The sequence below is a fragment of the Papaver somniferum genome, unplaced genomic scaffold (assembly GCF_003573695.1).
Source record: "Papaver somniferum cultivar HN1 unplaced genomic scaffold, ASM357369v1 unplaced-scaffold_10, whole genome shotgun sequence".
In the NCBI taxonomy this organism is placed as follows: Eukaryota; Viridiplantae; Streptophyta; class Magnoliopsida; order Ranunculales; family Papaveraceae; genus Papaver; species Papaver somniferum.
In genome coordinates this window covers 16,114,977-16,131,218 of record NW_020618825.1, presented here as the reverse complement: position 1 = coordinate 16,131,218, position 16,242 = coordinate 16,114,977, and the positions used below count along the sequence as shown (strand labels likewise).

Sequence of the window (16,242 nt, the reverse complement as noted above, 5' to 3'; positions counted from 1 at the left end):
ATTGCCTGCACATAAAATCAGTTTGCATATTGCCTACACACTATAAAATATATGAAGAAAATTTAATTTTTTTTTTACAAAAATCAGCGTGCATATATCCTGCACACTATAGAATATGAAGAAAATTTAAAAAAATATGTACAAAAATCAGTGTGTATATTTCCTGCACATAAAATCAGTATGCATATTATCTGCACACTAAAAAATATGAAGAAAAATTTTAAAATTATTTAGAGAGTAAAAAATTTCATGAAATGAAAATTTGATAGTTGTATTTACGCTCGTTGTGTAGGGTTTTCGAAAAGCTTTCCAAATATATAAAATTTGTCGAATTCTTACGTATGATTTGTGAGACATGTTATGTTTAAGTTGGCATGACGATTATACCCTTAAAGGATATAGTTTATCATTTGATAACGTCATGAAACATCTTTATCCAAATGACCCTCCATCTTTTTTAAGGGTCATTTCAATAAAATGAGTTAATTCTTTTAAAATTGAGTTTTAAGTCAAATGCATTTGAGTAAGAGAGAGTGAGGGGGAGGACCAAACACTTAATTCTCACTTTCTGAAATGATACATTATACGGAAAATGGGTCATTTGTCCAAATATTTTTAAAACATGGTTCAAATGGACGAGTAAAAATTAGTTTTGGTGAAATGGACACAAAAAAATATCAAGGATGAAACTGGATTCATCTTGACTTAAACATAAAAAATAGCAAGGATGAAACTGGATGCATCCTGATGTAAATTAAAAATAAGAAAAAATATTTGAAAATGGGTAGGATGAAACTGTTTACATCCTGGCTATTTTTACATTTTTGTCCATTTAAATAGTATCAGCATCTAACTGTCTTTTTCACCCAAAAATTATTGATTTTGGTCTTTTTAATCAATTTTGTGTACACTATAATAGTTTTAATATCGAAAGTGATTTCTATCCCCCACTTTCTTCCCTGTTTCCCCACGACGTGTTGTGATGTTAATAGTCCAAATATGTATTAACGGGACTCCCTTTTGTTCCAAAGGGATAAGGTCGATTAAATCAAGGGTCTGGAATCAAGACTCTTGATAATGCCATATCATGGGAGCAAAAACCGGGGAGAAGTCAAGTGGGTTCGCGGATGCATTTGCAAAACTCCGTACAAATAGTCTAAGATTATTCCTAAATAAGCATCGTTAAAATGACTTGAATTTGTTTGTGGAGTCTTGCTTTTGCAATGCAGCATACCAAGTAAGAAAATGGAGTCTGGCCATATATCAAATGTCTTGTTTCGGTATACCAAAAGAAATAACAAAGAAGATGGATTCTTTAAATTGTTCCTTCTGGTGGGGACTTTCTGATTCTAACATTAGGGGTTGGTGCCTTAAAGCTTGGGACTCTATATACACTCCCATCATTGATGATGGGGTGGGGTCAGGTTAGGATTCGTTTGTTTTTTTTAATTGAAAGAGAAGATATTATTAGAAAGAAGAATATACCGAAAAGCTACCAATAGTAGCTGAAAAAAGAAAAAGAATTGAACCCGCAAAGTTCAGGTGAACCCTTTTACCTGCTGCTGCAGTCCAACTAAGCACCAACGATTTTGCATCAATGATCAAATCTAAATCTGTTTTGAAGGTGTAGTCTTTCTCAAAGGTTCTACAATTGCGTTATCGCCAAATCACCCAGATGATTGCAGCTGGGAGTAAACCGCAAACCAGGTTACCAGAACTGGAGAACAACTTGTGGTCCCATCCATTAGCTAAAGAATACAGTGAGTTTGGAAAAACCCAAGTCCAACAGCCGCCAGGGAAAAGAGAGTACCAAATCTTCTGTGCAATTTTGCAGTGGATAAACAAATGTTCGTGGGACTCTTCAGTATTGCCGCATAATATGCATGAATTATAGAGCATCATTCCCTTATTTTTCAAAGTGTCAGGTTAGGATTCAAACAAGTTGTTCAGTTTAACATAGCAATGTTTTCCAAAACAACCTGTAGGATGTTACAAAACCCCAAGTCTCTTAACTCTAAAGTTCTTAAAACAAAATACTTCAGAACCAGCTCTCCTCTCAGCATTTCCAAACCAAATTTTTTTTTCTTGGTTCTGGAAGGGTCTTTGGAATGGCCTAAAAATCATACAAGACGAGGATGTATGGAGGATATGGAATGGGGAGGATATTCAGTTATGGGATCAGAACTGGATATCTACATAACCCCAATCTTATCCAACGAAACGACATAAAGCCAACTATTGATAATACCTTGAGAAAAGTCAGTGATATCATGCATCAAAATAGTCCAAAACATCGTTAGCATTGATCTTCAACAAAACAATAATAACCAAGATACCCTTGTCTGCCGTTAACCAAAAAAGGAAATTGTTTGTATGGTAACATATTCTTCTACATCAAACACGAATTTAATGGTGATTTGTTGATGATCGATCCACTGCTTTTTTCTCCAAGTGAATAGTGTTGGGGGTACCTGCAAAAAACCCTCTGATACTTAAATTAGCTTAGATTTTTCACAGATTATTTTAGTGGGGAAGACTGCATACCTTCTAGGATTGCGAAACCATCTATTTATATGTTGCAAATCAGGATCTTACCTCATTTTGAGCTAAGCATGAATTGCATTAATTGGTCCCTGCATGCCTCCTGGCATAAATTGCCTTGACTGGTCCTTGCGTGCCTCCTGGCATAAATTGCATTACCTGGCCCTTGCATGTCTCCTATCATGAATTGTATTGACTGGCCCTCCCATCCCTCCTAGAAGTTTCCAGAAACTTCTTCTATGGTTATGGAATTAACCAAGCCAAATAGTGCAAAGGGTTGGCCCAAACAATTAGGTGTTCACATGCTAAGCCCAAAGAGAGAAGTGTGCATAAGCCCACAGTGGGTCATAAATATTTGCAAGGCAAATCAGAAAGGGAAGGAAAAATCCAGTGAGCCATGGCTTGGCTCGTCTAGCGAGCCGACTCGGCCGAGTTGCCTCGGCTCGGCTCAGCTGAGGAGAAAACATCCCACGTAAAACTCGGAGGAGCGTATAAATCCAAGGGCTATGGAATTAAACTACACCGTGATGCGCTGAATCAGGGCTACGAGAATAAGTTGCTTCGGGATACATGGAAGAAGTATTGTTGCTGCCGGAAAAAAATCAGTCCAACCGCTGGACAGACCTGCCACCGCCGGCCACCTGCAACTGTCACTGTTGCCGGAGAGGATGACCGTCGCCGGCTGCCGTCGACGACCTGCTGCTGCACCGTCGCTGGGGAAGATGAACTGCTGATGATGACGTCTTGAACGGTAACGGCCATCTAACAGAGTTATGAATGAACGGACAAAATTGGTTGATGGCAAACGGCGTTAGATGATAACGGAATATTCCTACCTTAATGGAATATTTTTACGGTTTAGTGACGATAACGGAATATTCTAACGACATCAGCATTTGCTGACGTCATTGTTCAGTTTGCTGCTGACCATGCCTATTCTGGTGACGTGGTCGACGCTGGTTGGACGGAGTTGCTAATAAGGCAACGCTGAGTGGTTGGAACCTCCTTGACTTTACTTGGATCCTTTCACATGGGCTTCTATGTATGATGCTTGTGAGGCCTAGCTATTTAGTTTGTTGCACATGGGCTTGCACGTAGAGTGCTTTTAGGGCCCACTTTGTCTATATTTGGATAATATGAGGAGCATATTAGACCTAAGTTAGCCCATTTTTGGTGTAGAATATTAGGGGAAAAAACATCACACCCTCTTAATCCATAACCTGTTATGGATTAAGAAGTTCGGGTTCCCCAATTCTACTGAATTTGCATTTTTCTGGAGTGTTGCATAATTCGCCCCCAAGCGCGTTGTTCGGAGTGTTATGCAACTCTCCCCCAGGAATGTAATGATTGCGTTGGAGTGTCATATATCTCCCCCCACCCCCACCCCAAATGGTTGAGGTGACATATAACTCGCCCCCAGTATGTTGTGGTGTCATGCTGCTCAATGCTCGCGTAAGGGTGCACTTCCCTGCTGCATTTTGCTAGCGCATGGAATGAAAAATTGAGTTTTTATGCTATCTTGAATTCGCACAGGGGGCCAATCCTACTATTCAAGATGCGCGCAGAGTTGAGATGTGTACATTTTCACATGTATGGACAGGTGAAAATGTTCGCCACATTTATTGATATCCCATGATGGGGTTACAATTGGAATACGGTAAAAATGCTCGAACTGTGCATTCACCCTATCTGCGAGGTGTAGAGACATTGTTGACAGTATACTTGAACTGTACTGTTTTTCCATTTAGGACTGATTGCGGATTTGAACGTCCGCAACAAATTAAAATTAAACACGAATAATTTTTATAAAGTGTGGAATACCAAATAATGTTGAATAGAAATAACAAGATAAATTTCTGAATATAAATAACAAGATAAATGCCTACTGCTTGACAACAGCTGCCTCGTTAAAACCTTTGCGTGGAAAACCCATTGGGATAAAACCATCATAAAGGAAAAAGAGTGCAGCATAACAGGATTTGAAACTACTCCTAATGATAAAACTTCTTCAAGTGGAACGAATTTCATGGCTTCCGTGGTTTTGAATCTTGAGTACCATCGAGGTTCCTTAGGTAGTAAGAGCCACGAGACGCTGGCCTGTCCACTATGTATGGACCTTCCCAGTTTGCTCCGAGATTCCCACAGTTTGGTTCCATTGTGGCTTCTCGGGTTTTCTTCAAGACATATTCCCCTGGTTTGAATGACCGTTCTCTGACTTTACGATCATAACTCAGCTTGATTTCCTGCTGGTATCGGACCAACTGCTGTAAAGATGTTTCTCTTTGTTCTTCTAGCAACTCTTTATCAAAAGCCAGTATGCTTTCGTTTTTCCCATATTTGAAAACACGAGTTTTGGTAGTCTTGAGATGTACCTCGGTGGCTATAAATGCCTCTGTCCCATAAGCCAGAGTAAATGGTGAAAATCCAGTGGATTTTTTTGGGGTCGTTCGATAGTACAATAATACTCCAGGGAATTCTTCTGTCCATTTTCCCTTCGCTTTCTCCAGCATTTTCTTGAGATCGTCCATAATAACGTGATTGGTTGATTCCGCCCGTTGCTCTGAGCATAATAAGGAGATGAGAAATTGTGGCGAATATTCAGGTTCTTGCAGAATTCTTTGATCACCCAGAATCGAACTGCTTCCCATTTTCTAATACTAACTCGCTTGGGATTCCAAATCTGCAGACGATATTCTCCCGTATGAACCTTTTCAGATCATGTCCGATAACATATACCAATGCCACAACTTAGACCCATTTGGTGAAATAATCAGTAACGGCTAGTACGAATTTAACGCCTCCAGGAGCTTTGGGAAGTGATCCGACGATGTCTAGTCCCCATCTAGAGAATGGCCAGGGACTAAAAAATGGTTGCAATTCGTTGGCGGGTCTTTTAGGAATTGGAGCGTGCTATTGGCATGGCACGCATTTCTTCGCGTATTCTTTAGCATCTTTCTGCATGTATGGCCAGAAGTATCCCTGGGCAAGGATCCTGGGCGCGAGACTGCGCCCTACAGAATGGTTTCCACATATTCCTTCATGAACCTCCGCCAATATCTGTTGCCCTTCTTCGGCTGATATGCACCGCAAAAATGGCTCTAAAGCTACAGGTTTGCGGTACAGCTGTCCCTCGATCATTGAATATCTCCAAGCATTCTTCTTCACTTTTGAAGCGAGATGCTCATCTTCTGGGAGTTCACTAGTTATCAAATACCGAACATAAGGTTGACGCCAGTATGCAGTGTTTTCACCAGGACTGCTTGAATCATCTATCAATGGACTGTCAACATTCTCGGTATCTCCATGTGATGATGCAGATGCCCTCTCGCCCCCACTAGCCTGTTCGAGAGCCTGAACAAAGTGGCTGTCGGAGATGCTAGGTAATTCTTGGAAATCCACTACAACGAAACAGGTGGTATCAGTATCGACTTCGGAATATAGATATGCTAAAGTATATGCGTGCATGTTTTCCATCCGTGGTCGCTGCCCAATAGAGAACTGGTCGAGTTCATTTGCAAGCTCTCTCATATGATCCAAATATAAGGCCATCCTCTCTTCCTTGGCTCTGCAGGTTCCCAGAAACTGGTTAACTACCAGCATAGAATCAGTTACCAGCTTCACGTTCTTCGCGTCTAACTGTTTGGAAGCCTTTAAACCGATAATTTTTGCTTCATATTCAACTTCATTGTTTGAAGCTCGAAAGCCCAATCTGGTCGCTTTCTCGATCCTCGAACCTTCAGGAGTAAGGATGACACATCCAACTCCAGCTACACCAACGTTTGATCTTTCTCGAACAAAGGTATTTGGTTATACCCCGAAAAAACGTCCATGAATGACAGTCTCCCGTACCCTGAGGTTGCATCCACCAAATATCTTATCAGCGGTATCGGGTATGGATCACTCGGACATGCTTTATTCAAATTAGTAAAATCGATACAGTCACGAATTTTACCATTCTTCTTTCGAACGGGTACAACATTAGACATCCAACGAGGATACTGCACTGGTCGAATAAAGCCTGCTTCCAACAGCTTTTCGACTTCTGCAGTAACTTAATATTTTTTGCTTTGCGCCATATTCCTGATTTTCTGACGAACTGGATGGAACTTCTCATCGATATTTAGCCTGTGGAAGGCTACATTCAGATCTATCCCAGGCATCTCAGCAAAACTCCATGCGAAAACGTCGGCGTTTTCCCTTAGCAATGTAATCAAACCATCACGTTCGTGTGCAGGAAGATATGCCCCTAAGAACGTTGTTGTGTGCTTCTCATCTCCAGTACGGACCTCGATTAGTTTCTCAAATGTTGGGGGTTCATCTGCGTTCTCTTCCATATATGATTCTGGAGGGAGAGGATTCTATAATTGCTATTTCTGTTCGACTCGCAGGATTCGGTTCCCGCTAACTTCTGACTTGTTGTACTCATCCATAGCACTCTCGTGACACTTGTGGGCGGCTATCTGGTCGCTTCTAACTTTCACAACTCCTTCAGGGGTAATAAACTTCAGACATTGATGATATGAGGATGTGAATGCACCGATCTCTTGCAGCCAGTCTCATCCTACAATCGCATTGTAGGGAGCTCGACAATCAAGCAACAAGAAACTGCCTAAAATGGACTTGACAGCCACTGTTATACGTATCTTCACTTTTCTAATCGCGTTTGTAACTTCGGCACTGAAACCGATAATTGGATTTTCATCCTCTTCGATCAAGTCGTGTGGGAGATTCATAGAGGAATAGGCTCCTGAAAATAGCACGCTCACTGAGCTTCCTGCATCCACTAGAATCCGGTGTACACGAAACATGCCAATCCAAGCAGTTATAACGATAGCATCCACTACCAAAAAGAAGGATTCTTGGGACGGCTCATACTAAAAAAAAATCGTCCCTCCAACATAGTTGTTGTTGGGACACTCAACTCTAGCCGTCCCTAGAGATTTTCCGTTCGTAACTTAACTATTTTACCCCCCCGGTATAATAAAATAGTTTCCCTATTTTCTTTTTATTCTTTTTTTTTGGTAAACCTCTTTCAGTTTCGACATTTCTCTTGTTCTTCTCTGCTCAAACAGTTTTTCTGTGTTTTTGAAAACCCTAAAATTAAATCTGAACTCTCTTCGTGAAATCTTCACGATCTTCTCCATCTCCGCTAAGAAAGTGAATGATGCAAACTTAGGGTAAGAATCTCTTTCTCATTCCCTTTGAATTTTTTCTGGAATTCGTGGGAAACGAAGAATTTAAGGGTGCTTTTGTGGAAATCGTAACCTATATTCCCTAATCACAATCCCTTTCTCAATTAGAGAATATCTTCTCATTCCCTTGGAATTTTTCTGGTTTGCTGTTTGAAACGAAGAATTAATTTGCTCGATTTTGAGGTGAAATTTGTTCTTTCTTAGGTTCAATTAGAGAATATTATCGATTGAGTTTGATAGTTTTGAGTTGAATCTGTTATATCCTTGTTTCATTATTGATTGAGTATGATAATTTTGAGTTGAATCTGTTGTTTTTGAGTTCAGTTTTATTCCTAGATAGATAATTTTGAGTTAAATCTGTTTGTTTCTTTGGTATTACATGATTAAGGGTACATGCATGCTAGATGTGAAGCTCATACTTAGTTGAATGGATTATTTGGTAGTTCTTGCTGCTATTGTATTAGTGTAAACTAAAGAGAACCATCCGATAAATGAATTGACTTCCTATTACCCAGTTTTTGTGTCATATCTGTCAGTAGTTTCGTCATGAAGTCTGTTGAACTTCCTATTACCCAGTTCTTATTTATAGTCACTGATAACTTTGAGCTGTTTTACCATGTTGATATATTCATTAAATAACTTTGAGCTGTTTTACCATGTTGATAACTTTGGTTTCTTGTCAACTCATCTCAGCATGGATTAACTGGGAGGATAACATGGGTAAGTAATTTTGATTTTATTCCACTTTTACCCCTAAAGATTTGCTTGATCTGGTAACCCTAGTGTGGAATAGGGAGAATCCCACATGGCCACAACATTGTTGAGCAAATAGAGTACATTAAAAATTTTGTATTTTATTCAATTTAAGAAATCATATTCATCAGTTGTCTATCCATGTCAATTTTGATTTATATACTGACACAATAAGATTGGTTTTCTGCAGGGGTTAAAATCTACTTTTAGATACGCTGGGTCGGACGAGAACACATCAATTGAAGTCAGATATCTAGCTGTACTCGATATCTTTCAAATAAAGAGATAGGGCCACTTTAACTTTGCAACCAGGTGACATTTATTATCTCATATCTGTTTTAAGTTTGTATCTATCTTAGAGAACTAAACATAACCAGGCATCGAGTTTGTCAATCTCATATTGACCAATTGTCTGGAAGGCATCAAAAGTTGTGCGAGGAAATGCTATGAAATCATCAAAGTCGCCTGGGATGGGTTCTAAGAAGTCACATAACAACAACTGAGAATGTACTATAAAATTCTTGGATTTGTTGATGACCCGCTTATGCGAAAATCATGTGAGTTCTGTTATTTATTATTTCAACAGGATACCGTATACACCTTATTCTAGCAGATTTTGTGTTATTCTTTCCGTCTCTCTTTGTTATGAGCATGTCATGCAAGAGAATATGTTTCTTAACCTTTTCGGGCAAAGAACAGTCCTAGATCTTCTTTTGAGTGAATTGGTCAAAGATTTTTGTTTTTTTGTTTTTTACTTCAGAAGTATATCACCTTACTGATATTGTTGTTTCTTTTGGTATCCCTCAATTTAGGTTCCTTCATTTTTAATCTGCAAGCTCTATTACTCAAGTATTTCCGTCCATCAATATACAACTATTCAATAGGTGAGTGTCCAATTCTACCGTGTGAAGCTGCTCAAACTGTTCATTTCCATTTTCTCTTATGAGCAAATATGAACTGAGTATATAACTTACGACACAATTTGTTTAGTTAATTTCAGGAGCTATAAAGGGTCGTTCTGGAGCAGAAGCACTCAAATACATTTCCAGCGCAGATGGTGCACCATCTATGTCCGGGTTGTGTACAACTTTGGTAGCCTGAAAATATCACCTTTTGGTTGTTTTACAGATTTTTTTTTCTTGTATGAGACTTGGTATTATAAATGACTGAATCTTTTTTGTGAACAACTTGATTTCATGAGTGAGAATCTATTTTGGGATAAAATGCAGTCTGAATGAATGTTTAACAGGTAAAGGGAAAAGCATCCTGCCAAAGCAACTGAAAAGAGAATTCAAATTTTTCAAACTTTAGCAACGTTTTCTAGGTGTTGCTAATAGTCATTATATGACCATTAGAAATACATCTGGGACGGAATTAAAAACCGGCCCTACATCCCTACATCCGTCCCAAAAAGTATTACTGGTGGTTTTATAAATCCGTCTTTAGAACCCCAAGCCGTCCCCATAAGTATTAGTGACGGTGGATCTAGGGACGTTAACAAAACCGTCCCTAGTACCCTTTTGGGATGGACTTTTGCCTCTTGGGACGGTTTTTTGACCGTCTCAAGAGCCCTTCTGCTTTGTAGTGATCATTGTGGGGAGCATATACACCTATCATGTATGATTCAGAGTACTCGATCTTTGTGTATCCAAGCTCCCGAATTTCTGCTCCATTTCCACTGACCAAATCGATATGATTTGTCAAGTACCATTCTTTTAACTGTCTGAGCTTTCTCCTGGTCTCATCTTCCGATGCCCGCCTGGTCATTGAATGGATACTGACGTGACTAACGTTAATTACATGTGCGTTAATCACATGTGTTGTGCCAAATTATCCAGGACCTTTCCCAAAATCCTTTTTCACGTACTCTTGTAGCTTTCCAGCGTCTATCATTCGCTGGACCTCGATCTGTAAAGAGCGGCAATTCTTGGTCTTGTAACCATGGTTTTTGTGAATTTTGCAGTATTTGCTCTTACCAAGTTTATCACGTGTCTTCGCTGGCAAAGGCCGAAGGGGGATCAAATCCTTGCTTATTTTCTCATACAACTCTGTAAGCCGTATGTTCAACGGTGTCATCTTCATATCATGATATTTCTGATATCCAGTTTCCATTCGTTCTCCTTAGTTTTTATCTCGAACTTCACCTCGATCGTTATGTTGTTCGCTCGAACGGTTCTTTGACTTGTCTTTCTTCCCATCATTTGGATGATTGGATGATCTGTTAACATCTCTCGTCTCTCGATCTTTGGAGTCATCTCAACTCGAGCGTATTCTTCTGCTGGATCATATACAGTTCTTCTAGAGTCTTTGGTGGTTTCTTGACCAAGAAACCATACACACCTCTTTGATCATATTGGTATGCTTGTTTGTGAGCTTCGATGATGACTTGGTCGTTGGCATCATCCTCATCGGCCAACTCTTGCTTAAAGCGTCGAGTAAAATGTCTGATGATTTTTTCCTTCCGAATTCCTAGAAGGAACAATACGTGGCATCCCTTATGATCACGTCTGTTGTACTTGTAGTGAGAGCAGAATTCTCCAACCATCTCATGGTAAGTACCGATCGACTGTGCCGGGAGCTGATTTAACCACTTTATTGCTCCACCAGCCAGTGACTGTGGAAACATTTTGCACACCAACTCATCGTTGTACAACCACAGAGTCATGGCAGTTTCATAGTGTAAAACATGCTAATTTGGATCATCCGTTTTCTCATCGAATTCTAGCAACTTTGGAACTTGAAAATTCATTAGCGGCCGGAATTCTCTGATATTCAGTTTGAAAGGAGCTCCTGCGGCTCGATCCAACCTTTCTATCATTTCTTCTCTGGAGTGCTTTTTCGATATTACTTTCTCGATCATCTTTCAAAGGAGAGCTTCTGTTATTGCGTCCACATCGCCATCTGAGGAACTGTCTTCCTGCTCATAATCTCGGTCCTCTGGAATATGAGCTTTAGATCTCATTCTTTTCCTTTGGGGTCCAGTGGCGCTCTTCCAGCTCTGCCTTGCTCCGAACGAGCATAATAATCGGGCGAAAATTCTCTCTCATCATGCCGATCTCGAACCTCATCTTCATTATTCCTGAGACGTTTTGAATGGGTGGTAGTTCTGGCCGAACTCTGTTGATTCGCAGCTGGACGAGTCCCTTCTCGCGGGGATCGTACACGCCTTCGTTTAGGTAGATCTCCAGTGACCAACATATTTTTCTCTGGTCGATCAAGATCGAACGCACTACAACAAAACACACGTCTAGTGACAAATTTTTTTGTGACCAATAAAATTTTGTCTACAAATCTAGTGTTTAGGGATGAATATTTTTTTGGTCGTCGTATATATTTTTTTCGCGACAAACGGTAAATTTAGTCTTTAAAGTTGTCACTGAAAATTTTTGTGACCAAATATGGTGACCAATCCTGTCTCCGTCTCTAAATATTTTTTTTGTGACCTAATATAGTGACCAATCCTGTCTCCGCCTCTAAATATTTCTTTGTGACAAATTATTTTAGTCACGAAATTGATTTCTAGCGACAAAGAAAAATTATAGTCTCCAAACATATTATTGCTAACTATCCAAGACTTTTGTCCCTAAATATATCTTACACTGACAAAATTAGTTTGTTGCCGAAATGAATTCCCGTCAAATAAAATATTTTGCCGTTAGAACTATTAGTATCTAAAAAATTGTTGTCGCAAATGGATTGTTTTCTACCGACGGAAAAAAATTTGTCTTCGAAAACACTATTGGTGACACCATGTAGCTTTTGTCCTTATATCTATTTATGCAGACAAAAATTGATTCGTCATCTAAATGAATGCGAAGCAAATCTGAAATTTTGCCGTTAAAAATTTGTAGTGGCAGGACAAATTGTGGTCACAAAATCCAAATATTCGGTGACTGCTTGTGATTTAGTCTGCTCGGAGGAATTGAAGTGGTGTTGTTGCTTGAGTATGACTAGGACGGTTTTTGCAAGGACACTCCTCACAGGCATCACGTGAACCTCAATCACCAGAAGCTCCACCTAGATCTCAAGCAATGGACATGAACCTCAAGAACAACCCAATATCCCTCATATTATACTAATATCAATAGGGGAATATCATTCTGTGAGTATAAATCTATAAGAAGGGAAATTAAAACCAGAAACAAGAGACAGGACAGCAGCTGCATCACCCAAACAGGCAAAGTTCATCATCCTTAAAGGTTTCCTTGTGTCACTAAGAGGTGAATAACAGTCCACAGTTGAACTTGCACACCAACTATCCTCATTGAATCCACCAAATAAGAATACCGGCTTATTATTGCAAGGAACCCCTCCATAGAAATATAACAAAAACAATAGAAAGGAACTAATTATACACATCTTAGATTAGTATTCACTTTTGGAACTGGTCAGAATAAAAACGACGGAAATCTAGAAAAAATAAACTAAAGTAAAATCTCAGAGAACCAGCTAAATGCTTAATGCAATTGTGCTGACAAAATCTCGGGAATCATCACAAGCTTGAGCCACCTCCCATCATCTTCTTTCACCTATTTTCCTCTTCAACTCAAAGATAATTTTGGTACATTTGTTGAAATCAGTCTCAGCATTCCACAGACTTTTGTTCTCCTTACTTCTTTCGGCGGATGACTTTGAACTCTGGACTAAATGAAAAAGAAGACGTGCAGAGCAAGGCCAGATGATAAGGTCATTGAATGTTTCTAACTTCCCGTTTACAGAATTAAAGCATTGAGGTCCATACAAATATTTCTCATCTGCACTAGTCTGAAATCAAGCATCAAGGGTTCAAGAATTCTCCTAACCCACTAAGCACAATCAAGTTCAATATCTTTTGAGTTTGTTACAAGCTTGTAAAAAATGACAGACAGCGCAGAACCAAGTACACAATTAACGATCGCATTGAAAGTTTTATACATCATTGGCGCTTTTCTTCCATATTTCCACTATCTTATTTCTAAAATCTAGAGGCAAGGCTCACGTTTCCTAGCAAAAAGTATCAGTTTCTCGAAAGATAAGCTAAATTCCTAGAGATTGTGTTGGTAAAACAAATACTTTACAGGATTTCACAAAAGAGCAATGACGCCAGAATCATATGATTAGCAAGACGTGTTACTGTAGCACAATCGCCCGGCACAAATAAGAAAACAATGTACCACACCAGCAAACTAAAGCGTCATATGGGCATCCAACTAAATCCATGTATTGTGTTTGCTCAACTTCCTCAACAATGTTAGCCTATCCTTAATCTCCAATCACCCTTGCCACCACAAAAATGAAGCCTAAAAATCCTAAATTTCTTACACAAATATCAAACCTTTCTCATCCAGATTTAGCCAAAAAAGTACCCAAAATCATGTAATTGACTGCAGCTATCCACTTTATGAAAAAACCGAATCTGCCACAAAAATAGGAAAATATATTTATGAACTGGAATAAAAATAGAGCTCTGCAGTATAAGATTGCATATTCTGTACTCCACAGTATTGAACATCAAACAAGGGAACTAGCTTCGAAGGCATACCAAACAAAGATGCGTATCAGGGCTATCCGGGTCCAATCTAAGAAGATGCTTTAGCGCCTGAAATAAACAGCAATTCGAACTCCAGATCATTGAAACGCTCTGTCAATTGTTGAACTTGAATCTCTGTCGTAGTCTGAAAAATTAAGGGAAAAAGTTGTTAGTTACACGTTTAGGAAAATATACCATAACAAGATGCAAAATTCACAGAAGTATACAAGTTAAATACTAGCTAGCTTGAGCAAGATCCTGACATCTCGATTTCAGAAATGGCCTAATTGTGAATCCTTTTGCAAGCGCTAGCATTTGAGCAAGGGATATCAAGGTATTATCACTGCTTAAAGGAATGGGTCAGGGGAAAAGACAAGCCAAAATGTTGAAAGAGCTCTGAAGCAAGATCTTTCCTGATCAGGAAGCAGTTTTTTATAACATTTTGGATTCTTTTTCTTTTTTGAAGAGGAAAATATAATATAAATAAGAAAGGGTGCCAAGATGGCACCCTCAAGAGGTACAGGAATAAAAGAGCTAAGAACTTACAACAAAACTACTCTCTAAAACATATTTTTCCAATCAAAAATAAAATCATTAAGTTTTATATTTTTAAAAGAAACAATATTAACGGACAAACTAAGAAGCAACACTTTGATATCTATAATAAGAAAGCTAACATGCTTCCTCACTTTTTTCTTAGTAATTAAAATGTCGTTGCTTTCTAACCACTCAACCCACCACATAGCAAAAGGCAAACAATATCTCAAAAAAATAAGAGGCTTGTAGATACCTTCACCATTTTGAAAGTTATTTATGTTCTCGATAATATAAAGTTCGTCTATTTGGTATGAACGGATGCCCAACCCGTAATCATTAGAAGAAAAAATATAATAAAATGCTTATATTTTTATATGAAGAATTGATTGATATGATATGATGAGCCAGGATGAACATACGTACAAGTTTTTTTAAATACATATGTAGTGGAAATAAAAAAGGATTATGTTTGATATACACTTTTGTAGGTCTAAAATATATATTCATACAATTTTGGATACGTATACGTTGGATGCGGATACCTTCATGTCTTATTTTCGTATTGGAACAAAAAAGATCGGATACTTTAAATGAGTTTTGAAGTTTTTAAATATTAAAAGAGACCCTTAATTTTGTCCAAAGACATTATGTTATAGTTGTTTTTAACTTAAGAAAGGATCATATTCATCTGTTGTGTCCTAAGGTTTATCTAGAGATATATATGTTCAATAATTTTTGACAATGCACATTAAAAAAGATCATACATTTTACCTGAAACACAATTGGGAGTGTGCTATATCTACTCAAAATGATAATACTGACGTTATGCATATTTTAGTGTGAAAACCTTTAACTGCTCTTTGGCTATAAAAATTAACTTAATGATTTATATAAGTATAACTCCAAGATTATTATGAATTTGTTTGATCTCATTTGAACCTTGTGCTTCTCGCGCGTACATGTACAGTTTGTTGACTCGCGGCCTGAGTCAGATCTAACCCCTAATTCATACCCATTTGAGCCATGAAATGACATGTCCTTAATTCATTAGACCAGCCATTAACTCACGTATTTTTGAGTCTGATAAGTCAGTTTTGATTCAAAACAACAAACACACGAGCTGATCCATATAAATCAGATAATTTCTGTCAGATCTTAACTAGTCGGATTAAGACAAATAAAAATGATGTTACATGTCTTAATCCATACGAGAAACGAAAGTGATACACATCCCATGGATTCAATCCCGCAAATTTTATCACAGGAGACAAAGAGGGGTGGTCCCCTTGTAACCCGACGTACTTGCAGGGGTGGGTTTGGTGCGGCTGTCTTCCCCTGTGTCTTGCTGTACAACCTGCGGGATTGAGCCCGCCCAATGTAAATCATTTCGATAGGAGAAGTCCAAGAGAAATATCCACCGCTCAGTAAATATCGGACTACACATTTGACCAAGATCCGCTATCGATAATTTTTATGCAAACCTTTTTTCTTCCTCTCACTTCTCTCTTGTTTTGGTATCTCTTTCTCAATCTTTGGTCTGGTATTTCTTCATCAATCGTAAGAAACAAAAATAGAAAAAAAAAATTAGAGGGAAGAGTTCTAGTAGAGCACACTAATAGCAAATTAGGTGATGCACAACTTTCATTAGATGCTTAGCGTGTTCAAGTTTCTTAATCAATGGTAGATTTTCCACAAATTTCGTCAAATCTC

General features: G+C 38.6%; 1 protein-coding gene across 1 annotated transcript; it reads right to left on the bottom strand.

Annotated features, from left to right (window-relative positions):
* Positions 1 to 4,565: 4,565 nt before the first annotated feature.
* Positions 4,566 to 5,189, bottom strand: LOC113326448. Its single transcript, XM_026574177.1, has one exon. The coding sequence runs from the start codon at positions 5,187 to 5,189 to the stop codon at positions 4,566 to 4,568; it is 624 nt and encodes a 207-aa protein (XP_026429962.1).
* Positions 5,190 to 16,242: the final 11,053 nt, after the last annotated feature.